At 50.1% G+C, this 17,816-nt stretch overlaps 1 protein-coding gene across 1 annotated transcript in view; it reads left to right on the top strand.

Moving 5' to 3' along the window:
• The window catches only part of LOC140394238 (transmembrane protein 114), a 100,363-nt gene that overhangs the window by 14,685 nt on the left and 67,862 nt on the right, over window positions 1-17,816 (top strand). The window contains exon 3 of the mRNA XM_072481268.1: window positions 13,886-14,023. Coding sequence (XP_072337369.1) covers window positions 13,886-14,023 — 138 coding nt within the window. The remainder of the gene's footprint in view (window positions 1-13,885; window positions 14,024-17,816) is intronic.

Raw genomic sequence — 17,816 nt, 5'->3', positions numbered from 1 at the left:
CATAGAATTTAAATACCTAAAGCTGAAATGTGGTGAGCCAATTGCTTTGGGAATGCAATATTCATATTTAAGTAAAATAATATATGTTCAACAAGACATATACAACAAAAGAATGATGGAAATTCAGACTTCTTAGTGTCAAACTAAGTAACGCCTTTTCTGTTTCCTGGCCGGCTAAACATTATTATGATTTACAGATTACTGTGGAGCAAGAACTGGGGCGGGATTCTCCTGCAATCGGCTGGGCGGGCCGTACCGGGGCCAAAGAGTGGCGCGAACCACTCTGGCGACGGGCCGACCGGAAGGTGCGGAATCCTCCGCACTTCCAGGGGTAGGCCGGCGCTGGAGTGGCTGGCATGCGCCACCGGCGCCGAAAGGCCTCCGCCAGCCGGCGCGAGTTGGTGCACGCGCAGGAGCGCCAGCATGTTCTGGCGCATGTGCAGAACCGCTGCCGTGTTTCCTGCGCATGCACAGGGTTTTTTTTCTCCGCGCCGGCCATCGCGGAGTTTTATAGAGGCCAGCGCGGAGGGAAAGAGTGCCCCCCACGGCACAGGCACGCCCACAGATCGGTGACCCCTGATCGCGGGCCAGGCCACCCCGGGGCCGGATCCCCCCTTGCCCCCCCCCCCCTCCCCCCTCCCCCGAGGACTCCGCAGGCCGCCCTCAAAGCCAGGTCTTGTCGGTATGGACCTGGTCTAATCACACCGGCGGGACTGGGCGAAAACGGGCGGCGCTCGGCCCATCGGGGCACGGAGAATCGCCGGGGGGGGGGGGGGGGCCCACTGCCAACGGCCCCCCACTGGCGCGGCGCGATCCCCGCCCCCGTCCAAAAACCAGTGCCGGAGAATTCGGCAGCCGGCTTCAGAGCGGCGGGGCGGGATTCACTCTGCCTCCCGGTGATTCTCTGACCCGGCGGGGGGGGGTCGGAGATTCCCGCCCCAGGATTTTCTTCTCCATCTTTCACCCAAATAGAGAATCTCAGTGCAACCTGTGACTGTACCATGACCAATAATACCTCGTAAATATTTATATGTAATGTGATAGACAGCTGTGAATAACAGGTCATTGGTATCATTGTAGGTAGAATAATATGAGAGACATTGATGGATTAGAAGGGCAGAAGGGAGAACAAAGGAACCTTCAAAACATGGCATTTCGGCATCAGAAATGTTCAAATGTCAAAGTAAATTTCCTTTCTTGGATTGCTAACTGCAGCCATTGACAAGGGGCATATGTGTGCACACACTTAGTGCCCTTGAAATGAATTTCCAGATCCTGGTCAGCATAACTGCCATGAATGTTGGGCTAAACTTTGACAAAATGTTGACAATTCTAGACCACCCATTCAAGTGCTGCATTAGATTGCTGGGCTATGAGAACAAATTAAATAACCTAAGGTAATTTTTCTTAGCAAGGTAAGAAGTGAATCTTTATTGTCACAAGTAGGCTTACATTAACACTGCAATGAAGTTACTGTGAAAAGCCCCTAGTTGCCACATGAAAATTAAAATGAAAATCGCTTATTGTCACAAGTAGGCTTCAAATGAAGTTGAAGGGCAAATGGGAGGAGGAGCTGGGGGAGGAGATTGCCCATTTTATTGTAATCCTCGAGATATATATTATTAGAGTTAACCCTTTACTCTGCACAAAATAATCAGCAGCAGCAACAGCCTGCAGGTCAGCAGGGAGGTGCAGCAGCAGAGGGGGTGAGCAGAGAGGGAAGGGACAGAGGGATGAAGTCGGAGGCAGTGCCTGCGTCAGGGAGTGCGCAGGCAGAGGCGTAAAGTCCATGACCTCTCAGAATAACAGTGGTTCCAAGGGTTGAACTTTTCATGTCAGTTGTTGGCAGACATTTGCTGCTTCTTCTTTCGTTTGCTTCTTTAAAAAAAAAATATTAAAGTTTTTTACCAACACAATTTTTTCCCTTACAAACAATAACCCCCCCCCCCCCCCCCCAGGGTTGCTGCTGCTGACAGAACTTCCTCTAACACTCCGCGGGATAGTCTATGAACGGTTGCCACCACCTGTAGAACCCCTGCGCAGACCCCCTTAAGGCAAACTTAATCCTCTCCAGCTTTGTGAACCCAGCCATGTCGTTTATCCAGGCCTCCACGCTATGGGGCTTCGCCTCCTTCCACATTAGCAAGATCCTTCGCCGGGCTACTAGGGACGCAAAGGCCAGAATGCCGGCCTCTTTCGCCTCCTGCACTCCCGGCTCGTCCACTACCCCAAATATTGCTAGCCCCCAGCTTGGCTTGACCCGGACTTTCACCACCTGAGATATTGCTCCCGCCACTCCTCTCCAGTACCCCTCCAGTGCCGGGCATGACCAAAACATATGGACATGGTTCGCCGGACTCCCTGAACATCTTCCCCATCTGTCCTCTACCCCAAAGAACCTACTCAACCTCGCCCCCGTCAAGTGCGCTCTGTGAACCACCTTAAATTGTATCAGGCTGAGCCTGGCACATGAGGAGGAGGAATTGACCCTACCCAGGGCATCAGCCCACAAACCTTCCTGGATCTCCTCCCCCAGCTCCTCCTCCCATTTACCCTTCAACTCTTCTGCTAGCTTCTTTCATCTCTTGGTGTATTGCCGAAACCTTGCCCTCCCCGACCCATACACCCGAGATCACCCTGTCTTGAATTTCTTGTGCCGGGAGCAACGGGAATTCCCTGACCTGTCGCCACACAAATGCCCTCACCTGCATATATCTAAATGAATTTCTCGGGGGTAGCTCAAATGTCTCCTCCAGTGCCCCTAGGCTCGCAAATGTCCCGTCAATGAACAGGTCCCCCATTCTTCTAATCCCCGCCCGATGCCAGCCCTGGAATCCCCCCGTCCATCTTCCCCGGGACAAACCGGTGGTTACCCCTGATCGGGGACCACACCGAGGCTCCCACTGCACCCCTGTGCCGTCTGCACTGGCCCCAGATCCTTAGCGTTGCCGCCAGCACCGGGCTCGTGGTATATTTTGATGGCGAGAACGGCAGCGGTGCCGTCACCAACGCCCCCAAGCTTGTTCCTTTACAGGACGCCATCTCCATCCTCTTCCATGCCGCCCCCTCTCCCTCCATAACCCACTTGCGGATCATCGCCACATTTGCTGCCCAGTAGTAGCTCCCTAGGTTTGGCAGCGCCAACCCTCCTCGGTCCCTACTGCGTTCCAGGAACCCTCTCCTTACCCTCGGGGTCTTATTCGCCCACACAAACCCCATAATACTCCTACCTACTCTCTTGAAAAAGCCCTTGGTGAGCACGATGGGAAGGCACTGAAACACAAACAGAAACCTCGGAAAGACCACCATTTTGACCGACTGCGCTCTACCCGCCAGCGAGAGCGGTAACATGTCCCATCTTTTGAAGTCCTCCACCATTTGGTCCACCAACCTCGTCAGATTCAGTGTAGGTAGGGCCCCCCAACTCCTGGCTATCTGGATCTCCAGATACCGAAAACTCACCACCGCCCTCCTCAGCGGTAGGTCCCCTATCCCTCTTTCTTGGTCCCCTGCCTGTAATACAAAGAGCTCACTCTTCCCTACATTGAGCTTATAGCCCGAGAACTCCCCAAACTCCCTAAGAGTCTGCATGACCTCCACCATCCCCTCCATTGGGTCCACCACGTACAGCAACAGGTCATCCGCGTATAGCGACACCCGATGCTCTTCTCCCCCTCGGACCACCCCCCTCCATTTATTAGACTCCCTCAGTGATATGGCCAAGGGTTCGATCGCCAATGCAAAAACAGGGGGGACAGGGGGCACCCCTGCCTCGTTCCTCGGTACAGCCGAAAGTACTCCGACCTCCACCGGTTCGTCACTACACTCACCATCGGGGCTCTGTAAAGGAGCTTAACCCAGCTGATAAACCCTCCCCCGAACCCAAACCTACGCAACACCTCCCAGAGGTACTCCCACTCTACTCGGTCAAAGGCCTTTTCCGCGTCCATAGCTGCCACTATCTCCGCCTCTCCCTCTGATGGGATCATTATCACGTTTAAGAGCTGCCGCACATTAGTGTTTAATTGCCTGCCCTTTACGAATCCCTTCTGGTCCTCATGAATCACCCCCGGGACACAATCCTCAATCCTCGTGGCCAGCACTTTTGCCAATAACTTAGCGTCCACATTGAGGAGCGAGATCGGCCTGTATGATCCACATTGCAGTGGGTCCTTGTCCCGCTTTAGGATCAAAGAAATTGTCGCCTCCAACATTGTTGGGGGCAGGGTCCCCTCCTCTCTTGACTCGTTAAAGGTCCTCACTAGTAGCGGGGCCAATAGATCCACGTACTTTCTGTAGAACTCCACCGGGAACCCGTCCGGCCCCGGGGCCTTCCCCGCCTGCATACTCCCCAAACCCTTGCTCAGCTCCTCCAACCCGATTGGTGCCCCCAAACCAGCCACCTCTTGCTCCTCCACCCTCGGGAACCTCAGTTGGTCTAGGAATCGTCTCATCCCCTCTTCCCCCCCTGGGTGCTGGGATCTGTACAGCTCTTCGTAGAAGGCCTTGAATACCTCGTTTATTTTCGTCGCACTCCGCACCGTGGCTCCCCTTCCATCTTTGACTCCCCCTATTTCCCTCGCTGCCGTCCTCTTATGGAGCTGGTGTGCCAGCATCCGATTAGCCTTTTCCCCGTACTCATAGGTCGCCCCCTGCACCTTCCTCCACTGTGCCTCCGCCTTCCCCGTGGTCAACAGGTCAAACTCCGTCTGGAACCGTCGTCTTTCCCCAAGTAATCTTTCCTCCGGGGCATCTGCGTATCTCCTGTCCACTCTCAAAATCTCCCCCACTAACCTCTCCCTTTCCATGCCCTCTGTCCTCTCTCTATGAGCCCTGATGGAGATTAGCTCTCCCCTGATCACCACCTTCAACGCCTCCCATACCACCCCCACTCGCACCTCCCCGTTGTCGTTGGCCTCCAAGTACCTTTCGATACACCCCCTCACCTTCCCACACACCACCTCATCTGCCAGCAGTCCCACATCCAGCCGCCACAGCGGGCGTTGGTCCCTCTCCTCTCCCAGCCCCATTTCCACCCAGTGCGGGGCGTGATCTGAAATGGCTATGGCCGAATACTCCGTCCCCTACACCCTCGGGATGAGCGCCCTGCCCAGTACAAAGAAATCCATCCGGGAGTAGGCTTTGTGCACGTGGGAGGAGAAAGAAAATTCCCTGGCCTGCGGTCTTGCAAACCTCCATGGGTCCACTCCCCCCATCTGATCCATAAACCCCCTAAGCACCTTGGCCACCGCCGGCCTCTTTCCCGTCCTTGATCTGGAACGGTCCAGTGCTGGGTCCAGCACTGTATTGAAGTCCCCTCCCATTATCAGGCCTCCTACCTCCAGGTCCGGAATGCGCCCCAACATGCGCTTCATGAATCCAGCATCATCCCAGTTTGGGGCGTATACATTTACCAACACCACCCACGTCCCTTGCAGCCTACCACTCACCATCACATATCTCCCTCCATTATCCACTACGATAGTCTTGGCCTCAAATGACACATGCTTTCCCACCAAAATTGCCACCCCTCTATTTTTCGAGTCCGAACCCTTTCTGCCAGTGCAGCAGCAACCCTTTTTCCCCCCTTCCCCCCCTCCCCTCCTTCCCCCCTCCCCCCTTCCCCCCTCCCCTCCCCCCGCTAGACCCCTGTCTAGCTTTTTTGCTCCCCTATATCACTCCCGTCAGTCAGCTGACACCTGCTGACCCCGGCTTCCCCCGCCGTCACTTTGACCCCCCCCGTGTGGGAATCTCCCAATCGATCCTTCGTTCCCCTACCCGCCTTTCTTCCCGCGTGCGGGAAAAAAAACCCGCGCTTTCCAAAGCCTGCCCCAGCCCCTCTTGCGCAGCTCCTGTCGCGGCCTAGTCTCTCTCCCCCAACCCATATAACATTTCCTGCGTGTGATTGACCCTCTATATACAACAACCATCATACTTCAACCCTTAAACACCCCACCCTCACAAACCCTCAGTTAGAGTCCAACTTTTCAGCTTGTATAAAGGTCCACGCCTCTTCAGGCGTTTCGAAGTCGTAATGTTGGTCCTTGTATGTAACCCACAGTCGCGCTGGCTGCAGCACTCCAAATTTCACTCCTTTCCGATGCAGCACCGCTTTGGCCCGGTTGAAACCCGCTCTCCGCTTGGCAACCTCCGTGCTCCAGTCCGGATATATTCGGATCTCTGCATTGTCCCACTTGCTGCTCCGCTCCTTCTTGGCCCATTTCAGGACCCTCTCTTGTCCGTAAACCGGTGAAGCCCTTGGCGGCTCAGTTGCCTTGGGCTTCCTCGCCAGCACCCAGTGCGCCCCGTCCAGCTCCAGCGCCCTTGAAGGGGCCTCCGCGCCCATCATCGCCCCGATCACCGTGCCCGTGTATGACGCAGCATCGGACCCCTCCTCTCCTTCTGGGAGACCCAGGATCCTCAGATTATTTCTCCTCGACCTGTTCTCCAGATCTTCGAGTCTTCCCGCCCACCTCTTGTGTAGCGCCTCGTGCCGCTCCACTCTCACTGCCAGGCCTAAGAGCATGTCCTCATTCTCACTCACTCTTTTCTGGACCTCCTGGATCTTCACCTCGTGGGCCTTCTGGGTTATCCCTAGTCCTTCAATTACCACCAGCATAGGCGCCAGCATCTCCTTACGCAGCTCCTTGAAGCAGCGCTTGAAGAATTCCTGCATCGCCTCTTTGTCCCCGGCCGCCGCCATTTTGTTTTATTTCCCTCGCATCTCCCGCTGCTCCAATGCCGCTTTTTTGGCCGTTGCACTTCCGGTCCGGTCCATAAGAGTCAGTAGGGGACCTCTCTTTCCCCTTCCCCACGGGTTGCCTGTAAAAAAAATTCCGTTGGGGCTCCTCTAGCGAGCCCGATAGTCCGTAATCGTGGGAGCTGCCGAATCGTACGGCTTAGCTCCGCATAGCCGCAACCGGAAGTCTTTCGTTTGCTTCTTGAGTCAAATCAACATGGCTGAGTTTTGTATGACATAGTCTAAGAAGATATTTCATTCTGTCACCAGGCGGTTGGGAGCTCCCCATCTCCCATCTCGGATGGCCAGGCATGCTGAGAGCCCACATCCCCGGTGCTTACACCTCTACAGTTGTCAGTTATGAGAACAAAGAACAATACAGCGCAGGAACAGGCCCTTTGGCTCTCCAAGCCTGTACCGGTCATGATCCCAACCTTGACCAAAACCCTCAGAACTTACTTGTGCCGTATCCCTCTATACCCATCCGATCCATGTATTTCTCAAGATGCCTTTTGAACGCCATTAATATATGAGGTCGGTGTCGGATCTCCCATTCTCTTCCTCTCCCTCAGGCCGAAATATTGGAGCCACTCCGTCCGACGGGATCTTCCGCTTCTACCAATGGCGACCCCCCCTGCCATGGGTTCCTCGGTGGCAGAGGGTGGGAACAACAGGAAAACCTGTTGACCACGGCGGGACTCCACCACTGGCCAATGGCTTCCACAAAACATGCTGCGGCGGGGGGGTGGGGGGGCGGGGGTTGTGCTTTCTTCCCCTGATTTGGGGAAAATAACAGACCTCTGAGTGACTATCTTGGCATTTGTTCACTGGATTGGTGAAGTGTATTTTGCGAATAGACTATCAGGGAGAGGCATGACATAAATTAGGATCAGGGTGAGCAGCAGTGGTGAATGGATGGATTGAACTATGAGGAAGTGGATAGAAAGGGAAGGATGTGTAGCCTTGCAAAGAAGTGGCTGTGATGTGATGAATTACCCTTGATCAGGCAGAGTAAAGGGCTGCTGGGGTGCACCACAGGATGTAGGGCGAATCTGGAATTGTACTAATCTTTCCTGGCTTGTTTCTTCCTGCACTGGATCCAGGTACAGGCCACAATATTCTTACTGCTCACATCCTCAGCCACCTGTAACTGTACTTGGTAGTGGCAAGATTCCTCTTCTCACTTTGGTGGAAGATTAGCTCCTTCCTAATGTTTAGTGCTCCCGTTGTCAAAGCAAGCCACAGCCTTTAAACACCCTGGGCGGGATTCTCCAACCCGGCGCGGGGTCGGAGAATCGCCGGCGGGCCGCGTGAATCACGCCACGCCGCCCCGATGCCGGCACGCGGTTGGCAGGGTTGTATGCTATATTGGGAACTTGCCGGACAGGGAACTGACACTGCGGTTAGAGGTAATGTGACTTCCCCTGTCCGAGTCTATATTTTCTACCAACCCGTATCGGGGAACTATTTGCTCCCGAATGATTATTTCAGCCTATTCACGGGTGATAGTTCAGTATTAACTGTCTCTCTCTCTCTCTCTCTGTATTGAAACAGTGACTCCAGGCATGTTGCAGCCTTCTCTGTCTCTCTCTCTCTCTCTCTCTCTGTATTGAAACAGTGCCTCCAGGCATGTTGCAGCCTTCTCTGTCTCTCTCTCTCTCTCTCTGTCTCTGTCTCTCTCTCTCTCTTTCTGTCTCTCTCTGTCTGTATCTCTCTCTCTCTCTCTGTTCTCTGTATCTCTCTCTCTCTCTCTCTCTGTGTATCTCTCTCTCTGTATCTCTCTCTCTGTGCCTCTCTCTCTGTATCTCTCTCTGTCTCTCTCTCTCTCTGTATCTCTCTCTCTGTTCTCTGTATCGCTCTGTCTCTCTCTCTCTGCCTGTCTCTCTCTCTCGTTCTGTATCTCTGTCTCTCTCTCTCTCTCTGCCTGTCTCTCTCTCTCTTTCTGTATCTCTCTCTCTCTCTCTCTGTTCTCTCTCTGTCTCTTTCTCTCTCTGTCTGTGTTTGCTCACTACCTCATTTACAGTTGCAACCATCATTTTCGTTTTCTGTTCTTTTTTTTGAATGCTCTGACTTCTCCTGAATTTAAAGGAGAATTTATAAATCCTATGTCTCCATCTCCAATCGGGACTTCCCGAAGGGGGTTCAGTTTCGTTATTTCTGGTTCCTTTATCTGTCCTTTTGTGGATCTTAATATCATTTTACTCCCTCCTTCTTCTTCAGGGACTTTCTCTGATTTGCCTTTATTCATTTGTTGGTCATTTGGCGAGTCCTTGTCGTTTGACTTATTCTTATAGGGGGGGTGTCAAATTATCTAGGACGTCCCATTTAAGAGGGGCTGTGCGAACGTCTTCGCCCTGTGGGATTAATGGATATATTCGGGTGGTGTTCCTGCTGGGAAGCCAACAACTCGCGTAACTTACTTCTTTATCTGAACAGGGTCTTTTATCATTGACATATATATTCAAAATTTGGCACACCCAATCTTCGTCCGAACCGTATTTCGGCCAAAAGACTGAGGGTTTACGGATTGCTTCTTTGACCCATATGAAGCAACAGCATTTTATCATTGTTTTCCTGTCCTTATTTCTTGTACGTGGCTCTCAAAATCCCAATTCACTATCATCAGACTGGGCTTTCTGGTGGGATATTCTTAGGGATTCTCTTATCAACGCCGACTCCTTGTTTCTCACAACCTTGTTTCGAGTTTTTACTTCCCATTGTAATGTACTCAACTTTCACTTATTTCTAAGTAAAGTGTCCAGTTATGACCCTGTCACAACAATCACAATCCTGAAAGCACTTATATCATCAATCCGCCCATACACTTATACGGATGTTTAGATATAAACTCCAGAGTCCTTATATCATCAACCCGCCTCTGCGGATGTTTAGATACGAACCCAAGTCAACAAGGTAGTACTTAAAAGCCGTTTTTCTTACCTTGCTCCGTGCACAGAGTTGCCTGACTTTCACTCACGGCGTGCCTGCCACTATAATCCGTTACTTGCTTCTACAGAATGACTACCCTAGGAACGTGTTCAGTTGACCGTGGGTGACTACTCAAGATGAAGTACGAGACCATTTAAATAACGGGACGCGTCTTCTCGGTTCCTCTTGAGCCGCCCCCCCCCCGATCAATGAAAAACTATCCCGGCCACGAGCCCCCAATTGTGAGAAACACTGCTCACTTAATAAAAGATTTACACTTAGTCAAATTCTGAAGAAGTATTTATTATCGATCTTGCAAGAGCGGGTGCCTCCAGTAAGCAATAGCAGACACACAGAATTCACACAGCATCACTTTGTTATATACAATCCATGAAAATACAATCCGTGGGAAACCATCCCTGAGAAACACATCCCACAAACTATAGAAAGGGCAGTTCCCTTATCAGTGATCTCTTATTTGGTCTCTCCCTTGCATAGTGAGTTCTATCCGCTCCTGGTGCATCCTTGGACCGGCAGTTAAAGATAAGAATGAGGCCCTTTGCTTGCACCTGCTATCTCCCCCTTGCTTAGCAAGCTCTGTTATTGTTCATTCCGTTCTTCCCCCGAAGGTCATCCTGGTACATCGTTATAATAATTCGCTCACTATAGCTTACTCAGAACTTGACATGTTAATTTTCCCATCATGCTTCATTGTTGACATCTTAATTGTGAACCAGAGTATATACATGTAAAAACAACACAAAAACAACACAGAATGTTCATTTCTCACAAGCAGACCTGTTGTGGCTAATTTCCCCTGACCTCTGTGTACCCTGAATTTTTTGGTTATTAAAGTTGGAGAACCGTTGCATGAGAGATGCATTTTTTGTTTGGGATACAATTTTCGTAGGATTGGCCTTATGCTTGCTGTCCAATTAAAGACAGCAGATGGGCTGGCACTGGAGAGCCTGTAGGATGTGCACTGTGGTAGCTCGAGAGTCACTCTCGGGCCTTCCAGTAGTAACAAAGGGGCTTATTAATGAAAGGCAAAGGCTGGTAATTATACAGGCAAAGAACAAAATAGGATAAGTCTTGTCTCTTCAGCTCCAGGGTCCAATAGTGCAAATTCGCTATTGGCCAGCGTTTGCACACTCCGGTGCGATTGGTCCGGAGCCAGTCACATGGCCCATCAGGCTAACCCCTTAAAGGGGCTATGCTACCACACTCTGCAACACTTTGAGAGATGCAATCTGCTCATAGTAAAACAACAAAGCAACTTCTGATGAAATTCCCACTGAGGCCCTCTGGCAAATCCAACTTTATTATGCTCCGATAAGAAGTCAAATTAAAATCTGTGCATTTACTATTTGATTTGAAAGATTACCTGAATTACGGCTACAGTAATCTCCTCAATAAGATATCTCAGCTCCTGAAGTATTCATGCAAGTTTTTGACTGATGCCATGTTCATGAATGTAACATCAGAATAAAGGTTTACATGGTCAGATTATGAGAAAAAGAATTTCTCATCTCATTCATATAAGTACATTGTAACATCATAAGGACAACATTTTAATGCTGCTGTTGATGCAGTGTATATCCGATAAACGATTCCAGCCTATTCTAGCCTTCCCAATCAGAGGAACTATTTTTCTCGCTATGCTTTTGCTCCTTCTCCCTCTGATCTTGCTGGTTCAGTTGTTGCATGCAGTCTGTGGCCTCAGCACTTTCTCATCTGCCCAATCAAGTGCATATGAGAATAGGAATAAATATTACCGAGGGATTAAAACAACCTCTGAAGGGTAGTAACGATTTTGTCCTGGTCTGGGAAATAACAAAAGCATGTGGCACAAGGAAACCAAACAATAAACAGACATAGGCCGAGATTCTTCGGACCCCCACCCCCGCAGTGTCTTTTCCAGGTGTGGAGAAGGCTCACCATTGGCTGTCGATTGGTCTTCCGGTGCCACCAAAGCCTATGGAGTTTTGTATCTTGCCCGTCCTGCCGCCGAGTATCATGCTGCAGGGCTGTGCCTTCAGCGGGACTGGAAGACCCTTTTGTCGGGAAGGGCCAGAGAACCCCACCCAGAGGCTGGATGTAGAAACATCAGCATGCCGAGCTTAGCAATGGAAAATCCAGGACTACGAATTCAATAGCAGCCTTCAAAAGGATTTGGATGAATGCTTGAAGGTCAAAAACAATTGCAGCATCATGTGGGAAGTGCAGAGGAGCTGTTCCAACTGGATCGTCCTTTGAAAGAGCCAACACAGGCTCGATGTGTCACCTTCTATGCCTCTGTTCTGCCATTGCCATTCAGTGGGTTAGTGTCTAACAGATCTATTCAAAGAGTTGATCTTGAACATACTTGCCTGGTGGAAACGAGCTAACAAATTCGAACATGCCTTGTTGTATTGTAGCACCGTCAATATGACGCGAGGCAGGTTGAGGTAATGTCAATTGAAGGCTTTATTAAGCAGAACTTTATCCCCAGCAGCGTGGTTACAGAATACAACTGCTGAGGGAAATGGAGGGAAAAACTGGGTTCTTATACCGGCATTTCTGGGTGGAGTCCAGTAGGTGGCAGATCCTATCAGGACCTGGCATCCCTCCACCAATAGCCTGTCGACACGTGGTGTACCGTATTACCCCTAATACATACCACCACATGTATACTAATAGCTATATAGGGCACAGTTTTCTAATTTTTAGGCAGAGTGGTGCAGCAGGCAGGAAAAACATGTGGAAGCTGTTGGCCCCAAGTGCTGCTTCCTCTGCCTTATACTTAGCCTCTTAGTCAAAACAGGTTAAGGGGTGGCATCCACATTGTCACCATGGCAGGGCAGGCTCTGATTGACTTTGTTTAAAAGTAAAGGATAGAACCTACACCCTGCACCACATGGAACCCCCCCACTCCTTGCTATGGAACACCCACCCAAGCTCCACCCTCTCCCCACACATGGCATATCCCGCTGGCAGTACACTGGCAGTGCGACCCAATACTGCCCCTTGCACTGCCCAGGAAGTGCCAGGGAGCAGTGCGGGAGACAGTGTGGGGAGTAACAGTGCCAGGGTACTGCCCGGGCATGGCCTTCTCCCCCTGGGGGATGTACTGACTTGCGAACCTCCTGCAGGTCCCATCTGCCAGTGAATGTCAGGGGCGACTTGTCGTGATTCCAACGGAGGGGTAGGGGGCAGAGTGTTTGGGCTATTATGTGTAAAGGCCTGATAATTATATTTAAATACATTCAAATGGGGATCCTGGGGCGTGATTCTCCGACCCCCCACCGGGTCAGAGAATCGCCGGGGGCCGGCGTGAATCCCGCCCCGCCGTGTCGAGAATTCTCCGCCACCGTATATATTCGGTGGAGGCGGGAATCGCGCCGCGCCGGTCGGCGGGAATCACCTGCCGATTCTCCAGTCCGCGATGGGCCGAGGTCCCGCCGCTGTCAACCCACGCCAGCGGGCGTTGATTGAGCCACCTTTGGGACGGCGGGACACGACGGCGCGGGCGGGCTCCGGGGTCCTGGGGGGGGACGCGGGCCGATCTGGCCCCGGGGGGGTGCCCCCACGGTGGCCTGGCCCGCGATCGGGGCTCACCGATCTGCGGGTGGGCCTGTGCCGTGGGGGCACTCTTTTCCTTCTGCCTTCGCCATGTTCTCCACTATGGCGGAGGCGGAAGAGACCCCCTCCACTGCGCATGCGCGGGGATGCCGTGAGCGGCCGCTGACGCTCCCGCGCATGCGCCGCCCGGCAAAGTCATTTCCGCGCCAGCTGGCGGGGCACCAAAGGCCTTTCCCGCCAGCTGGCAGGGCGGAAATCACTCTGGCGCGGGCCTAGCCCCTCAAGGTGCGGGCTCGGCCCCTCAAGATGCGGAGACTTCCGCACCTCTGGGGTGGTGCGATGCTGGACTGATTCGCGCCGTTTTTGGTGCCGGTCGGCGGACATCGCGCCGATATCGGAGAATCCCGCCCCTGATGTTCAACGTCGGGATTCCAGTTAGATCATTGGAGAGGGTGGGATTCTCGAAACGGGAAATCTAACCGATGTAAACCATGGGATTTGCCACGTCCGCTGCCGATCCCGTCCCCTGAAAGTGGGAGTGGAAAATCCCTCCCATAGTTTTTGACCTGATCCACAATCGCTATTGCAATGTTGCAGAAATGCATCTTGCATTTTTTTGTTGGATGAAAAACATGTTGATTTTTGCTTCTCTTACAGATATGCATGGAACGTTTGTGGTTCTGCTTCCGCTCAGTCTCATTCTGATGATTTTTGGAGGAATGGTTGGATTTATTAGCATTTTAGCACGAGCCTATGCGTTACTGCTATTGACTGGAAGTCTTTTCCTATTTGGAGGTAAGAACTTAAAAAGAAAACCTGTTTTCCTTTTCTGCGTTTATTTCATTTACCGATCACTGGTCCCCCACCATTGGCTGTAGCCTCCCCTGTCATTGTCCCTGAGAATCCTCCTTTGGTCACTGCACTGAGTCACTCCTCATCCTTGGTAATTTTACATCCTAACCATCCCCACGTCTTCTCCCCTCTGAACTCATTACTCTCTTGCCCTCCCTAAATCTCTCCCTTTGCATAAATTTGTCTGCTCATATGTATGGCCTTTCAGCCTCACCATCTCTAATGGACACTCTATTCCTGCGGTCTCAATCACTGACCACCACTGCATTGTGTAAGAGTCCTCCGTGTTTATTTATCTTTTATTTTATTGTTTTTGTCCATGAACCCATAATCGGGATGTGCCATTAAACAGAAGACGCGAAGTTGAAACAGTCTGCTTGCCAGGACATTGTGTTCCCAAGTTTTGTCTTTGGGAGCGGATAAGCTAGAATTTTTGGCACCGGGTGGATCTTAGGAGCAAGTTGGGGGGAGTTGATTCAATTGGTTAACTGGCAACTGGTGGGTTGGACGTGGACAGTGTTCTGCCTGACAATGGTCGTTGATTGGTTCCTGCGTGATACTGTCTGAGAGAGCTTGACATAAGTGTTTAGACTTTGGAAGTGAAAAGAAGACTCTCTCACTCTATTCTGAAAGCAGCGTGTACCTGTCACAAGCTTTGCTGTGAACCTGAAATGATGCTGAGCTTGCAGGGAAAGTAGACAACCTGGCCAGAGAAAACCATCTCAGGCTTAGAATCAAGAAGTACCAAAATGGAAGCTTAAACATCAGAATGACATTGACTGGAAGTCATCCCAGTGCATCATAGATCCTTATCCTTTTATTTTTATTAATATTTTATTTCCCTTTCTACTACCCATTCTCCTTTGTTTTGTTTGCCTGTGTGTGTGTGTGTAGAGAGTGGAGCAATTTGGGGGATGGCATTGGAAAAGGCTTAAAGATAGTCAGTTACATTTTCTGTCTGTTTAATTACAATACTGTACATAATAAAATGTTACTTGTGTGTTAAGGCTATAAACCAGGTGACTGCAGTTTATTGGGCTCAACCAAGGACCTCGGGTATTGTAAATTAAATCTAATTTCACCTGTGTTGCGACTCTGAGTTAAGTGGGGCTGGAATTGACCACACACTGGCCCAGGGTATCATGGCAATAGTATCCCTCACCACGCACATCCCTCAAGCTCCTACCAATCCTATTCCTTCTTTTTGTGCTTCTGGAGAAAACTGCTTCAATTTCTTAAAACTGCATTTTAACTCCCAATTGCCCATCCCTTGATGGTCCAATAACCATGATTCGCTTGTTGATATTAATTTGCTCAACCAGTGCCTCCCTTTCAATTTTTACACTTACACCCCCAACAAAGCTTTTACAATTGTTTGGTCTTTCCCATTGGCCCTCACGTTTGCTTCAAGTAGGCACAGATTTAAGGTGATTGTCAGCAGAAGCAAAGGCAACAGGAGGATTTTTTTTTCACGCAGCGAGTGGCTAAGATCAGTAATATACTGCCTGAGAGTGTGGTGGTGGCAGATTCAATCGAGGCATCCAAGAGAGACTGGGATCGGCAATCAGGAGGCAATGGAAGAGAGGAGAAGCTGCCAGACAGCAATCAGGAGTGGGTAGAAGGTCAGCAATTGGAGAGAAGAGAGTATTTGACAGTCGTGGATGCAGGGAAGCGATAGACATGCAAAGATAGAGTCCGGGGATGGGGGCTAGGTGAGAAAGCGGGTCTGCTGGAGGCTGAAGGCTTCCTCGAGAGGCTCGGGACTCTTGCTCCTCCTGAACCACAAAATGTGCTGAAAGAATTACTTACCTGGATAAGCCTGATTCACAGCTGAATTTCTGAATTCTAGGAAATCTTTGCGGCATGATTTAATTTGAAATCAGGATCTCAGTTTCGTTATAGAAGACCAATTTATATACATTAATAAACTTGCCACCCCTCCTCGGCAGGCCACTGGTAATCCCTGATATCTGCTGCCCAAATAATGGCAATGGACAGTTTCCAAACCGGCCATGAAGCGAGGTGGGTGGGAGGAGGTTTAACGTCAAAGCAAACAAAACACAGTGATGGTGACCTACTCTGGAGCTGCTCTTCATTATCTGCCACACCTTTTTCAGAACAGTTGTTTGTGAAAATGCCAGAAAAATGGCACAAATATTGTTTGGGGGGGGATGTGGTGGCGTAATGGTATTGTCACTGGACTAGTAATGCCCAGAGGAAAATTCTCTGGGCACCTGGGTTCGAATCTCACCACAACAGGTGATGGAGTGTGAATTCAATTTTAAAAGAACATCTGGAATTAAAAGTTTAATTATGACCATCAAAACCTTTGTCATAAAAACCCATCTGGCTCACTAATAGCCTTTAAGGAATGAAATCTGCTGCCCTTGCTTCATCTGGCTTATGTGTGACTCCAGACCCATTGAAATGTAGTTGATTCTTAACTGCCCCCTGAAATGGCTGAGCACCCAAACGCTGGCCTTGCCAGTGACTCCTACATTCCATGAAAGAATTTTTTAAAAGGACCTTTTTTTTCCTGGTGTTGCCATGTAGGTCGAGTGGGATAAAACACCACAGTAATGCAACCGCATCATTAGCAAAATGTGGAGATTAGGTGGATTGGCCATGAAATCGCCCTTTAGTGTCCAAAAGGTTAGGTGGGGTAACTGGGTTATGGGGATAGATAAGATGCTCTTTCAGAGGGTCAGTGCAGACTTGGCAGGTTGAATGGCCTCCTTCTGCACTGTAGTGATTCTATGATTCTAATGGAAGGATATTCAGGTACAACTGTTATGATAAATTCTGTACATTAGCACCAAATCACATTTCAGAAAGTTCCAAGCAATGTGTGTCCTTCGAATGAATGCTCAAGATTTCACTTATGAATACAATGTGGGAGAAATTGTTCAAGTCAAATGAGAATGAACCTTAATACTTGAACGCTGAGCTGATGCATTTCACAGAAGACAGCAGGACAGGAATCTCGATCCACTGGGAATGAGCACAGAACTGGGATGTTTCACCTGTCAGGAAAGATTGAACAGGCTGGGGCACATTCATCTGGAGAAAAGACTGAGGAAGCGATGTGATATGGGGCTTTAAGGTTATGAAAGAGCAGCATTGACCTGTTGGGCAGGATGGCCTCTTTCTGTGCCTTAACTACTATACAATTCTTTAATGGTCCTGGTACTTATTAATTATGTACCTGTTCTTTAATTCTGCATTGCAAGTTCAGTCATTTGCTGAGACTCATATGTTCTAGCATCTCAATAACTGGATCAATGTATTTTCAAGGGAAAACAAGTCTACATTTTTGAGTTTCTGATACATTCTTTGTGTTATTTTGTGAACCTCTTTCTGTGCATCAATATTCTTCCAATGGTATCTTGCAGAGAAACACGCCCAATGCTCCATTGTAGATGAGTTCTAGGTATTGTAGCAAAGCATAGTCGAATTTGGGTTAACTGCAGGTGGCCAAATGGGCGGAGGAAACTTCTGGTTACTGCAACAAATAGAAAGTTGAATTTAAAAAGTGCAAGCAAGCGCATGTGCCATAACCAGAGAATAACACTGGAACTTAGATGTAGGTCTGCTGCTCAGTATCCAGTATCGTTCTCAGTTTCACATGAGAAGGTTTAAGAAAGAGGGTTCTGAGCCAGGAGGGACTTGTAACACTGGAGGAGTGTACAGAGATAGACAAGAGCAAGGTCATGAAAGGATTTCAATTTCCAGATGA

The sequence above is a fragment of the Scyliorhinus torazame genome, chromosome 17, assembly GCF_047496885.1.
Source record: "Scyliorhinus torazame isolate Kashiwa2021f chromosome 17, sScyTor2.1, whole genome shotgun sequence".
Lineage (NCBI taxonomy): Eukaryota > Metazoa > Chordata > Chondrichthyes > Carcharhiniformes > Scyliorhinidae > Scyliorhinus > Scyliorhinus torazame.
The sequence above is the reverse complement of the archived record's forward strand: the minus strand, read 5'-3'. Positions and strand labels throughout refer to the sequence as shown.